General features: G+C 34.6%; 1 protein-coding gene across 2 annotated transcripts in view; it reads right to left on the bottom strand.

The window, feature by feature from the left end:
* The window catches only part of DYNC2H1 (dynein cytoplasmic 2 heavy chain 1), a 156,224-nt gene that overhangs the window by 41,113 nt on the left and 99,906 nt on the right, over window positions 1-15,205 (bottom strand). For both annotated transcript variants that reach the window (XM_051626994.1, XM_051626984.1), the window contains 2 exons: window positions 14,368-14,579; window positions 12,555-12,659 (listed from right to left, as the gene is read on the bottom strand). In XM_051626994.1, coding sequence (XP_051482954.1) covers window positions 12,555-12,659; window positions 14,368-14,579 — 317 coding nt within the window. The remainder of the gene's footprint in view (window positions 1-12,554; window positions 12,660-14,367; window positions 14,580-15,205) is intronic.

The raw sequence follows: 15,205 nt of genomic DNA, 5'->3' as shown, positions 1-15,205 counted from the left end.
ACAAAACTCTCCCAGGTTATGAGATATGTTTGCAGCCATTCCATGAACTGTTTTCACCTCCAGGCAAGAGAAACAAGTTTTGAGTTGGAAGAAAAATTATTTAAAAGAAAGAGAAGTATCAGTAATCTATTCCTGGGGCCATATGAAAGACAAAACTGGCTTTGTAAGGCTGCAGTACAGGAATGAGCACACAGACTGGATGAATATCTTCAAGGAGACCTTAATTCAGCTGAAAAAGGGAATATTATCAGAAATATGTAATTAACAAGACAAAATAACTCTTGGGTTAAGAGAGGGCACTGTACATAGTAACTTTAACTTAAAACCAACATGCACAAATTCACCCCACCTACCCTTAGACACTAACCTAAATCTTACTTAAAACTTACTTGAATTACAAAGATTACCACCTCAGCCTCCCTAGATAATCAACAGACAGCACTTAAGTGGGCTAATCTGTCATTTGGAAGGCCCTCTTACTGACTACATAGGAAAATGAAGTTCCTTACATAGGTATCTCAGATAGATGGGTCTACATTGTGGAAAGTAGAATGAGGATTTTGATTTCCTGGAAACCCTACCTCGAAACTCAAGAATTCAGCTCCTCTTACTGCACTATATAAATGTTATCATCAGATCAACTTGCAATCTACTTCTGATACTTCCTCTAGGAGATTAATGGTGCCTTAAACAAAGTACTTCTGTGACCACAAAGAGAGATTAGAATTTTCTAGCACACGTGCAGACATGTAGATCTAATGAATCATATCTTTTGTACTCTGGTTTGGGAAGGTACCAAGGTATGTGCTTATAGTACTGAGGAAACTAAAAATCTAATCATAGCTGTATAATACAGGATACTCAAAATAAGAGTACTTTAACAATACCTAACATTTGAATAATAGAATCCTCACCTTTGTTATCACATCAAATTCTTTTAATATATTATACACTGAAAGCTCTTATATGTTCTGCTAGTCCCTTCCCACTATACACCTAAATAGTTTCAATAATGGTAAGAATGAAAATTAATCTACCATAAAGCAGGAAAGTAGAACCATCACTGAAAATATGAGAGGGATGGAAAGAAAGATAATCAAAATACAAAAGCAATCACCAATAGTGGTCTGCTTAAAGAGCGGTGAGAAGATTATTCATAACCATAAGTCTTTGTAGAAGCCACCTATTTAAAGTAAGGTCAACTAATCAGAACAGTGTTTAGATTAAAAATTCAATAGAGTAATTTAATTGTGAACAGTGCATCTAATAACTATAAACAGCCCACAGTAACTGCTTCTGAATATTTTCTCATTTCATAGTAGAAAATTCATACAGTATATGTTTTTTCAGCATTGTCAGCACAGGAAAATAGTAATTGCACATATTAATAAAGGTGGGGTAATCAAATGTAAATTGTCAATATTTATTTACCTAGTTATTAAATTAATTGTGCATCTCAGCTTTTTAATCTACTGCATACTTTAGGGGTTTCTGTGGATATATCTGCTGTGATATTGACCAACACATTATAATAAAAAACCTCACATTTTTAGAGAAATTAAGAGAGATAATGAACAGAATGAAAAGCAATAAAGAGAATGAATGATCCCATGTGGCTTCATATAGAACTTGCAGAAAGTCATGTTTAACGTAGAAATGAAAACTTCAGGGGGAAAAAAAAAAGGAGGAAAAGCAAATATTTTGACTTTTTCTTCCCTGGAACTTAGGTAAAAACAGATTTCTAGGAACACAAAACCTATTTCTGTTCGTTATTATGTAAAAAGTGTTGCCTTCGGTAATTCCCAGCTACTGCCAAAACTGCAACTTCACAAATAGATATATGCTTGTGTCTATTATATATTGTAAGTCTTGTAGCTATTTCATAAGCAATATATCCTACAAATAATACAACATAATCAAATTTTACACACTATATTACAATTTTTAAAAGAAGAAAGTAATAAATGAAAAAATACATTGTGAAATTCTGTGTCACTGAATTAAAAAAAAAAAAATTACAAATCTAAGATCAATCATTTCTGAACTAAATATGATTACTGTTCTAAGAAAACTAAAAAGAAAATATCTGCTAGTCAGATAACTGCTATTTTTGGTCAAGATTATGGAAGAGATAGAAGGATTTTTATTTTTGTACAAAAAGTTAGCAAAGGCCTCTCAGTAGATCTACAGACAATGCCAAAGCAGATACTCTACTGCCATCTACCTGTTATAAAAGGATGTAGTCTTAGCACAGAAACCACTTCTATGTTTAATCTCTCTCAATAAAACATTATATCCCTTTACACAACGGTGGAGGACATATTTCTGTTTTTATAAGTCTTTACATCTCAAAATCACTTCGGTAAATATTGGGAAAGTAGTAATTCAGTGTAATTCAACTAAGTCTTCACTGTGTCAAGAAAGGGAACGCATTTCTGTTTGAGAAGCCTTCTGAGAGAACTACATGCTTCCATACTGTTCCTCAGAGTTTGGCTGCAGCCAGCCACATTGCTCTGAAAGTAGTCTAAGTCAAAGCCACCAATGAGACTCCTCAGACTTTCAGTCTCTCAGTGTCCCTCACCCTCCCTGCAAGAACAGGGTCCACGGAGGTACTTTAATGACTTTCATAACCAAATCGTTCATACTGCATGTGGAACAGTAAGAAACTGTATGTCTATGCTTGCTCTTCTGTTGTTCCTTCAAGGACACTTCAAAGCTGTGCATTCACTCAATAAGGACATGAAGTAGGACTGGACTCAACACAAAGATATATGCCTTCTTAATCAAAATACAAAACAAACAAGAGAAAGACATTGTCACCACCTGTATCTTTTGTACAAAAGAGGATCATATATCTTTGACACCAGGAAGATCCTCTGTAGGACAGGGATTCAGTGGAGAAGGAAAAGCCAGCAGGATGCTACAGGTGGACAGCACAAGCCCACTGCTGACCTAGTCAGTATTCTAGTTGCACCTTCTCCCAAATAACTAAGGGTCTTACTTTGTAGAGGTGATTGACCTTAACTAATTACACACCCTGACAAAATTTAAGAAAATTTGAAAACTGCAGCCTAATCTTAGGAGAGAACAAACTTCCCATAGGCAGAGCACCAATATATTCACATATGGGAATTCATAAGGCTACTTGAAGCACCACATTGATTCACTGCTGTGGTGAAGAGCTGTGTTTTCTGTTAGAGCTCAGCACTGTGGCTTCCACTCCATTATCTGGCACAGCACATTTCTTCCACGCAGCACCACAGGTACTTAAAAATGACTCCTGATATTTTGAAAATTCTTTTTTAAGTACTCAGATTATACAATTGCAATTGGTAATAATAAATACAGTTTGGTATTACTCACCAATTCCTGCTAGAGCCTATTAGTCATGTATTTGTGATGTGGGATGCATTTAATCAACGTCAGTAATTATATGCTCTGCACAGCTGACACAAGGGTTACATAAAAGCTAAATTATTTTAAGAAAATAGATTTGTGTTCATCCTGACATCTACAGCAATAACATAACAAGTTCAAGGATTATTTCAATTGCATGCTTTTCAATAATGATACCCATATTACTCTATGTGGCATGATTAGAATTATGGAGGAGCAGTAGATATAAAATGAGATAGCTCAGTCCTTTTGAACTAGATTTTGAAAGAGAAAATTTAGTTTGTTGACAAACACACAAGAAACTACAGCTACTATTGCACCTTGAAAAATAACCACAGCACATCCTCACTAGTGCAGAAACACTGCAGTTAGATGGACGACTGTAATATCAGGTGGACATACTCACCCTGACTCTACTTTAACTGACCTGGGCAATAGCAGCAGTGGAGACCTGTGTAATCTCAAGCATGATGCAGCAGTCTATGAGTTCCAGGTGTCCTTGTACACCCTCCCCTATATGTGCTGCCTCTGTTGCTGTCATTACCAAAGTAAAAATCAGCACTCGAACTGTTACTAGTCATACACCTGACTACAGTTATAGGAAGACAGAGAGCAGCTTTAAACTAAATAAGCAAAATACGCAAGGAATGGTGGGAAGAGGTAGAATCAGCCAGTGACCTGCCGAAAATAAGAGTAGGTCAGCAAGTAAGTTCAACAAAAGGAAAAGGATAAAATGCTGGTTTTCTGAAGTCAGAGAGATCACTGCAGTTACATTTAGCAAGGCGAGATTCCACTCCTGTTCCCTGACTGTGGTTCTTACCTTGTTTACCTTACTACGTTGTCCTACAATGGTTTCCATTATTATTTTACTATTAATTTTAACTTAACTAGTACTCCTCACAAAAAAAAAAACAAACTATAAAAAAGGTAACTTGTGTTTTCTACAAAATTTCTAACTGTCAAGCACCAACAGAAGAGCAACAGCAATTATCTTAAATGCATAATACATTTAGCAGCTACACTATGGTATGTTGAGCTATTCCTTTTGACTTCTAATGGAGTGGGAGTTGTCCCTGACAATGTAGAGGGGTCTTTAACCCGATCCAAACGATTCTATGATTCCATGATTCATTACAGAAATTGTTGTTTCTCTTTAAGTAATCATATCTATAAAAAGACTGTATTCAGTGTAAGATTTTTGTGTTAGTATAATTTCTGTGGAGTATACAGCTAGGCAACATGCTTTTTGCTTGATTTTTTACATGTGGCTTTGTTCAGATACCTTAATTTACTTAAGTTATCCTGATGTAATGTGCATATATAATTTTTGTGTGTTGAGCTTCTGCTAGATCAAACTCAAGTTTATTTTTTTTCTCATTTGTTTTCAAATTATTCAGCTACCATTCATTACAAGTATGAAATGTCAAGGTATGAATACATTAAAAGAAGTATGACTACAGACAGGTCACTTCTACACACTTTTAAATAATCTCTATAACAATGTGCATTCTACCCCTGTACACATCCAAAGTGAAACTTACAACAGTGATCTGCAAGATAAGATTTTTACTGAGTACGAGAAATAAAACACACAAGCTTTATACTATGTGAAAGAACTGCATCAACAACTTGTTCATCGGAATTATGTCTTAAAAGCTTGAATAAAATTCATGACAAACCTGCTAGCTTATAAAATTCCCACTCAAATTAAGAGTTATCTTTCAGGCAGAGAAGCCCTTTCAATATCATTATTTGTAACTGTATATATTTATATTTCAAAATGGATGTGAAAAAGCTGTATTATTAATGATTACATTACTGCAGAAAATTTCTAAAGTGCTGGTTAACAGCCAGTATCGCAAATGCAGGCAGGAATTATTATTTTTATATATATGTGTGTGTTGAGGAGAGGCATGAGGTAAACTGCAGTTAAAATGTTGGACTTTTGGAAACTTTTGAGTGCACCCTCAGTAAGTCTGCAGATGACACTAAGTAATACAAGCCAGCAGTGTGCCCAGGGGGTCAAGAAGGCCAACAGCATCCTGGCCATCAGAAAAAGTGCAGCCAGAAGGAGTAGGGAAGTGATTCCAAAAGGTGCTTCACCTATTTATTTTAGATGTCTACCTAAGAATTACACAAATTATTCCTTGTAGGTGCTTGTCCTTCTTTACTTACAAAAAATGGATAACTAGTTAAGATGAGATGGCTAATGTTCATATGATTCAAGCTAGATGAGACAAATTACACTGGAGCTTCTTTTTTCTTTTAACTTCATTTGGCTTTAAATCGAGCTTATTTCAAGAGTATCTGCCAACAGGCTTGCTACTAGCAAGTAAAGCTTTAAACAATGTTTATCAGGCAGTGACGATTGAAGTTCAAGGAGAAATGAAGAGGCAGAAGGTCAGAAGTAAGCATCTAGGGTACAGCATGACGGGAAATGTATTCCTTTCAGTATGTCAAACAGCGAGTCAGTTCTGTTGTTAACAATGCAAAGAAGCACGTTAAAGTTACAGGAATTCTTTGGCTCTTTATGGTGCCTTCATGAATACCAGATGGATTCCACGAAGACATTTTGAGATTAGTTAGATGGGACAGAAATGCAGAATCAATTTTTATCTGAAGAGCTGAGATGAATATCTTAAATTAAAAGAAAAAGGAGTATCTCCAGGAACCATCCTTTTGCAATTACTTTCAGATAATGAAAATAATGGAGGTGCCAACTGGGATAAGTGAGAGTGGTTCCCATCACTCACTTTGCGAAAAAACAGGCAAAGACAAACATGCAGCTGGGTTTGCGAGAAATGTATATGGGAAAATTAAATTACTTTGTATCCTCTACTCTGGCACAGAAAATATTAGTAATATTTGGATTATATTTGTGATTATAAAATCTGTCTGAAATAGATTCTTAAAGGTAGAAAATTTTTTGCAATATCTGAACTACCAGAACTGCAGAGTATCACTGGCCTGCTTCAAAAGTAAATAAAATCACAAAGGACAAAATATAGGAGAAGAAATACTCTCAGTGTATTGGAACCCGCTTACTACAGCTTGTAAGTATTCACAACTCAACATTTTAAGTTGGTATATAAAATCTACAATTAAATTATTTTATAGTATTTCATTGAAAAATTGGTAAGAACGTATAGTCTGCTGACACTTCAACAATCTGAAGTTCAAAGGATTATTTTACACTCGTAATGCCCTTAATCAGTTTGAATATGTGGTGGGATGATCCTTGCTGGATGTCAAACACCCACCAAAGCTGCTCTCCAACTTCCCTGCTCAGTGGGAAAAAGAAGGGAGAAAATAAAACAAAAGGTTTGTGGGCTGAGATAAGGATAAGGAGATCACTCAGTAATTATCATCACAGGCAAAACAGACTCAGCTTGGGGAAATTTACAACCAATCAAATCAGAGTAGGATAATGAGAAATAAAAACAAATCTTGTAAACATTCCCTCCATCCCTCCCTTCTTCCCAGTCTCAACTTCATTCCCAAATTCTCTAACCCCCTTGCCCAAGGCAGCGCAGGGGGATGGAGAATAGGGGTTGTGCTCAGTTCAATCACATGTTCTTTCTGCCGCTCCTTCCTCCTCGGGGGAGGATTTTCCACTTTCTTTCCCTACTCCAGCATGGGGTCCCACACACATGAGACAGTAATTGATGAACTTTCCATGAAGTTCCAATTATGCATGCACAATCACCAAGAGGTCTGAAAAGTGGACTGCCAAGGCCACAGGCTTGCCTTCCATTTCCCATTCCTGGGATGATGGACAGAGAAGAATCAAGATGCTGCACTAGTATGCAGAGGGACTGTAACCTTTACCCTTGCATGGTATGTGTGAGAAAGTGTACTAACTTGTCCATGAAGATATCAAAACCAATGTATTCTTCAACCTTACTGAGATTTACCTGTCTCGTATAATAGTGTCTGTGAATCATCATGAATCTATGTGTAAAATAGTGCTGAATTCCTGATGCAAGATATTATTAAAATTATTATACAGTATATGGTATTTTATATAGAATAGGTATTAAGCAAACAATGTTGGCCATATCTATTATTACTGGTAGTCATATTTGAAGAGCCTTGGATAATTTGCCAGTTATGAATGAAAGTAAACTCACTAGTTGACTGAATGGCTTTTTCACAAAATGCTTTATCATTGGAAAATGTTTCGATTAACCAGTCAACTCATCATACATAGCCATTAGTTACAGGCTGTAGTTGTTTCCAGGCACAGCCATTCAACAGGATTTGATGGGATCACACAACAGAAGGTTTGAAAGCTATACTCTCCAAGAGCGCCTGTACTAAGTCTGCTGTGCAAAGGAGGCAGACAAAACAATGGCTCTGCATTTTCACTTCACCTTCCTAGAGTCGTTACTGGCAATAAGTTATATTAATTGCAGGTATGCTAAGTTCTGCACAGAACAAGATAGCTCTTACTGCTTTTCCAAGGTGTAAAAATACATACACATGCCTGTCCATTTCAGACTGTAAAAACTCTATTTATCACATATGATAAATGTTATTTTGACTAAGACACTTCATGTATAGTTCTGTTAAAAATTGTAATAAAGGATTAAATTTGTTCATAGGAATAAATAAAAGAACAGAAATACAGCCCCAAGAATAAGAGAAAAGTACACTGGTGCCAAGAGCCCACTTTGCAAGAAGATGACTGGAGAGAGATCTAAATTACAGACCTTTTTCATCCACAGGAAACCTAAAGTAAACCTCCACATACTGTGACTGCTGTAATTTTTAGTTATAGGTTAGAACAGGAGATTAAACCACCTGAATACAGGCCAATATGCAGGAAAAAATACAGTGTTTATCAGATCAGAAGAAAGAAGAATGACTGTAATCGAGTGGTGAGGATTCTTGCTGAGCGTGAGGAAACTTGAGTTGCAGCTGTACAGAAAATCTCTACCTAATGCAAAGCAGAGAGGATGAGCTATGCTGACTCCTTTAGCTGCACTGTCAGCTGTGTTCTTTTCTATCTTAACAGCCCTGTTCTCAGCCCTGCAGAGAGAACGTAGGAAGAGATGTGAGATTATTCATGACCATATTCAACCTAAGGGATGTTGTGTTAAACACTTGTTGTAACAGTAGGTAAGGCACAACTGAAGAGGCACAGTGGACTCTAGAAAGCTAGCCTCTAAAAATTTACCTACCTCTACCAATATCAAGCAATTAGGGACAACATCCAGAAAAATAGGTAAGTCATGTTGCTGAAAAGATCATGTTTATTTAGGTAAAATATTTTCTTTTACAAAAATGCCTGTTACCAGCAGGTCTTACACTACGGAACAGTTACCAGGAGTCTTACACTACAGAACATCAAAAGACATAATTTCTAAAAATTCAATTAGGAATTGCCAATAACAAAATACTACAGCTAGCAATATTCGGCTCTTAAATTAGAATCAAAGTACTCTGCTGAAAAAAAAAAAAGAAAAGCTATGAATATTATAAATATTTACAAGGTTACAGAAAAGAAGCCCATTTCTTTCTGCTGCTTTAGGTTTACCCAAATATTAGCAACGCAGCAGGTTACAGAAGAACTCTTTGCATGACTGCAAAATGCTGCACTGTACTGCAGCAAATTTCTGCTACAGCAGTGTTCTGCTCTAGCAATACAAACTATCATTCCTCTACATGCAAAATAAATAATACTCATAGAAAGTCTATATAGACTCTAAATTTCAGTTATCTAAGTATAACATCTTGCGTAATGAAATCAAGGCAGAAAATGACAACAGTTTTCTTGTAATAGAGTTACATCAGTTTAACTTCATGGTTAGTAGAATAGATCATAGTGTTACCTGTTTTCATACTTATTTTAAAAAAAATTGAACTGTGAAAAGATTGCTAATTACAGCTTACTTAAAATCAATGTATACCTGAATTATTATTTTAAATCTCTGAGTCTAAATATAGGGCTAAAGTCGAAACTGCTGTCAGTTGGTTAACTTCAAAGAATATATGTTTTTAAAAAAACCCTTCTTCCCCTAATCTGAATTCAATGGTGTAGACAATACAATTCTGTGCATCTCTGCATAAGGAAGACATTAGTAAAAATATAGATTGAGAAATGATAATGGCTAGGAGATGAGAAACTGTATAGGACAGTAGACGTAAATTATAGAGAATACACCACATACTTGGCACAGAATCAGAGAAGTAGTGGACATGGTTTTAAATTTCACCTTTCTAGTGCTAGTGACATGGCAACTGAGCTGGTGACAATTTACTTCTCACTGCCTTATTCATTCAGCTTTTCTTGGCTTTAGCTTGGAAATCGATTTATGAGAAAAATTCCTGTTAGACACAATCATTCAATTTCAGACTGTGAAGCAGGGAGATCACCTAGGGATCTAAGACAGCTGCCAAACTGTCTGAAATTGAATGGAGTAGATTCATAGTTAACTAGAAATACAATTTAAGAAAAATCTCTCATTTCTGTTACTTCAATTTCCTAAGACTTAAAAGAAGTACCACAGACTGTTATTGGAATGATGAGGAAATCTCTTGAATGACAAAGAAGCATCTCACGGAATTGTAACTACAACAGTCTCATATTTTAAAGATTATAATCCACCATTTATAAATTTTAATCAATGCCGTGACAGACCCATTCAATAGAGTTTAAGTCTGCATGTAAATGTGCTCATTACCTATTTCCCATCACACAGGAACTCTGAATCTGTTCTGATTTTGTGGAGGTTAACTAAGGACTTGTTTCCCAATACTAGCATTTTTAACAACTGCAGCTCATAAGGAGCTATGTAAGCATAGCTGAACCAAATAAAATAATCATCAGTCTACAGTGTATCTGACAGAAACAAAAACATTTCAAGTTTATGTTTATGTAAAAGATTTTTAGACAAAACCAAACAGAGTTACATTAAGCTTTGATGCATTTTTTGGCTTTGCAATAGAGGAATTCTTGAGCTCAGCATATTACCCTATGCACCCTCATCCTACTGATTTGTCCTTACATAGCTTTACAATTTCATGTGCTAATAATAAAACAATCTGACAATACAGCTATTGATTTAAACGCATATATCAGTACTATATTTGATATTCAACCAATGTAATCAATACTCAAAGGCTTTTTTTTTTTCTTTTTTTCTTCTTTTTTCTTTTATTTGTTCACAGCTCAAAGGTCTTACACCAATAACAAATGTCTGCCTGGAGCCCCTTTTAGGTGAGCATGACCAAACAATTAGACACTTTAAAAAAAAAGTAATTCTAAGTCTTTTAATTCAAATTATAGGGAACTTCCAATTGATTTTTCCAAGAAAGGCTGAATGAGACAATCTATTTCAGCCTGGTATTCTATGGTTCAATCTTTTTTCTTTTGCGTGTAACTTGACCTTTTATAAAATAGCATGCTAGAGCTGTGAAGGAACCTAAAGTGAGCCTTGATATGCACACCAGTTCACTTCACAGCTCTGATATAAAACTCCCAATTTAATCAAATTATCTGATGCAATTAATTTACCAGTCAAATAAACCTTGATAATCACTAGTTAAAGACTTGTTCTGCTTAACTGCTTATGCAGGTATTGTGTGCTCTCATCCAGACAAAACTAAGCAACGGAAAAAATACAGAATAAAGAATTTAATTTTTGCCTCAAAGTCCTAAACTTGCTCCACATTTGTGCTAAAAGGTAATAGAATGCCCAGAAAACCTGAATAAACAAAAGATGGACTTTCACCTGCCTATAAGCATTACTGAATTTCAACTCGGGCTGAGGTACAGCCACTTCCTAGTCAAACACTTCCCTAGACTCCAGGCCTTAGTGGCTCAATTCAGTTGTTACACATAATGCCATTTGGGACTCTCTTACGTTATTCAAGGAAAGAGTATGGAGAGGCAGATACAACACAGGACCTCCAGATCCATGGTATACTGGATCAGGGTACCCAAGTAGTACGAATCAGTTCCTTAAAACACTGGCTTCTAGTGCCGTTTTGTCTGTGACTTCAATTTGCTGGCCCAACAAGAACATGTATTCGCTTGGGTCCTGCATCATATTTGGCAGCAAATTATAGATGTCTTTAATACACTAAGGCATCTCCAGATTATATAAGATACCAATATTTAGGCAACTGAATTGACATCTGAGGAAAGTGATAAAATATTAGCAATTAAAAGCTTTGTCCAACAAACAAAACAACATATTGATGATGAAGACACACAGAGTTCAAATCACTCCATCTTTTCCTTTTTGAAACTGTCAAAGTTATGAGGAGAACAAGACAGACACAGAATAGCTGCCCTATCTGTGCCATTTATAGTACTCAGCATAACGGGTGATCCAGGTCACTCACCCAAGCTGAGGCTTCTACATACAGGTCTGAAACAGGTGAAAAATGTTTGATCATTCCTCATTTGTCCGGCACTAAGATAACAGCATGCTCACATATTAAACATACATTCAAATCTGGACTAGACTGCAATTAAATGATTGCTGAGCACTCCTGGCTATGATGTAGCCATCTGCCTTATCTTACAGCTAAAGCAGTAATGGAAATATCTCAGATTAGTGAATTTTTAAACTAACACCTACAAAACCCATGGAAGTTACTTTTACTTATGTTGAGGATTTCATGATGATACGCATAAGTATTATATGCTATTGTCCAGTGATAAAAAACTTTTTCTTTCAAAATTTTTAACAGTAAAGATAGAACTCTGACTATAGTGAGAATTTCTCTTTCAGAAAAAGCATAAAACATTATGCATATTTTATTTGTCAATTTATTGTATTAGAATTTGGTGACCTAAACTAAAAACTTAACTTGCTGTGAACAGCAGCTCTAAGAACTATGCCATTGACAGGAGTTATATTAAGATTATTAATTGATTTAGTGAAACTACTTACATGCATGGTTACTCTTCAACGTGAACTGAATTGTATTATTGTAAACTTTTTCAATAATTCTTTGTTTATATTTTTAACTAAAGATAATTGTTATTATATTAAAATATTCTACAGGTAGAAGTCAATATATTAAAAAAAACCCTCAATTTACTCTTTTTTATGGAAATACATAATTCTGAACAGGTGGTTTGGTTCTCTAGCTTGTACTGGATTCAGAAAAGATTTAGAGGTCACCAAAAAATGTAACTTTACCTGGGAACTGATCATACGTTGTGATGAACGAGCAATATTAGCAGGCAGGCCAAAAAAGTCAGGTTTATCATCTTCTGGAAGGCTTTCAATAATATTACGATAATCCTGCATTGGTAGCAAAGGATAAATATAACTGAAGGAGCTTTTTGTTCAGCTCTTGAAATTAACAGTATATGCTGAAAATAATTTAATTAAGTGTACTGCAAACACAAAGATTAAAAGAAGTGTATAACACATGACATATCCTGGTAATCTTTTTTATAAATTTCTTAATTTTATTTATAAATGCTATCTTCTTTTAGATAGTGTTTCCACTCTAACAGAGCAAAAAGCAATTCTGATTATATTGATGCTATCAACTGAAAAATACACTGCTTCTGAAAAGTAGTTAAAATACTTCTATTGAAAACTCAAAAGTAAATTAATGACAATATAGAAAAATGAAAAAAATTCAGCACTCGGAATTTGAATTACAGAGTATAATAGGTTTTTATAAAATGAAGAACACTCACTTCCTCCCTTCTATTTAAATCTATGATATCACTTAAAGAAAGTTAAATTGTTTAGGTAAAAATAGGTTTGCATGATCACTGGAGATGGAGAATAGCATGAGTAGTAGTTATTGTGTAATAGCCATTAGTGATGCTGCTCTTGTACAAAATAGAAAGAGTCCTTGCAGACAAAGGTAGAGCAGTGGTGCTGGATGTCTCTTTTATTGTGGCTTTAAAGGCAAAAATATTGACTATTTCAAAGTCTGGCTGCACCCTGTTGTTTTATATCATGTGCACTATTGTCCTTTGCTCAGAGGAGCATGTTCCAGGTGCTCACAATTTACATTGACAAGGAATTTCACTTCAGATATAACAGCAGCAGCAGACCTCTACACTAAACTCTGAGTGAACACTATTTAGTAAGAGATTTTATTCCAACTAACTTAAGTAATCAAACTTTGCTTTACTATTAGTGTTCCACAAGTCAAAACTGCTTGTAGGAAAATATTTAAGACAGCAAAGTATCAACTCTCATATAATCATAAGAATTTGAGATATATAAAATTCATTGCAGGCAAGAAAAAAGGTTAATCTATTTGACCATATTATCTACAAGAATAGAGACCAGTCTTATTTATTTATTCCTTCCTTCTTTCTGATATTAATTTAACACATCTATAGAAAACAACCATCATATTTCAACTAGAAAACCAAACAAACCCAAAAGCTAAAAAGTAAGAATCCAGGTAGAGAATGACAAACTACAGCAAATTATTGTAACTGGCATAATTGCATTTATATTAACTCATATTAGAGAGGTCTAGTATAGAGTCCTACATTAAAATGCAAGTGAATCTTTGTATTAGTAACAACAACAATAGTATGTGAAAGGATGCGAGATTGGTTCTTTAGACTCTGTTGAATTCCCTCTTGTTTAAATGAAAGGGATACTAAAGAAGAATGATAATCCATATTTATCTCCAAATAAAATGTCATAAACACATTTTCATATTTCATCCAGAAGTTAAGAATGTTTAGCAGTCTGTACAAAAATATTATTAATAGACTAAGTTATAAAAAAATGTAACTATATCCTTCTTTGTCATAAATTTACCCAATTTATTTTACTTAATAATAGTAATATAGTTCGGATAACTTAATATAGTTCAGACAACTTAAGAATTAGTGCTCCAAACAAAATAAGTCTTCATTAAACAGAAGTATCCTTTGGATTGTAACTCTGGTTTTCTTTGTGGAATTAATTCCAAAAATAATTACTGAAAACAACTAGGTTTAGTTTCTGAGAGAAGTTGTGTACCTACCAGGATACTGCAGGAATTCGGCAAAGAGATAGAATATGGGAAACTAGTCATCTTCTTGCCTCTAGCATTTAAATTGCCAATGATTTGTGAATTGAAAAGCTGCTTCAAGTAGGACCGAAGAACCCTCATGTCGAAGTAATTATCTACACGGCCTCCGTAAATTGCATTTTCAAACAAGCCATGCACAAATTCCCACTGAAAACCTTTGGAACCTATACATTAATAAGAATTAGTTTTGTATCAATGGATAGCACTGCATTATAAGCATTTCTTACTGTTACTGAAGATTTTCAGTGAAATAAAAAATACAAACACATAAAATAATTTATAACTTTTTTCTTCTATATTACCAAATATTAAAAGTTACAGAAACTTCAATACAAATATTTATAATTGATAAAACAAACAGTTAGTGTGGTTCAAAATGAGTCATTAGAAATATGACTTAAGTCTTGAAGTGCTTTTTATTGTAGATGAACCAACTGTTTGTATGCATTTCAGACATAATGCTGTTAAAATTTTAATTATGTGTCATAAATAAAAATAATTTCCTGTGTTCAAAATTTTATACATAATTTTGTATCACAGTACCATCTAATCTCATAAAATAAATGGAATGATTGAACCAAAATCACATCATGCTCGAAATAGATAACAACACTGGAAATGTCATCTCTCAGACACAGTGAGGTCCAGGTAGAGGTACTTAGTACATGCTTATAAATCACACAACATGGTATAGAAAATTAAGTATGTTACTATTAATTTTCTAGCCAGACTGATGTTGCAATTAGATTACTTTGGCTTAGCTATATCCCACATGTTCAAAAGAACTTCT

The sequence above is a fragment of the Apus apus genome, chromosome 1 (genome assembly GCF_020740795.1).
Source record: "Apus apus isolate bApuApu2 chromosome 1, bApuApu2.pri.cur, whole genome shotgun sequence".
In the NCBI taxonomy this organism is placed as follows: domain Eukaryota; kingdom Metazoa; phylum Chordata; class Aves; order Apodiformes; family Apodidae; genus Apus; species Apus apus.
Note: the sequence above shows the minus strand (reverse complement) of the source record. Positions and strands in the feature narration are given on the sequence as shown.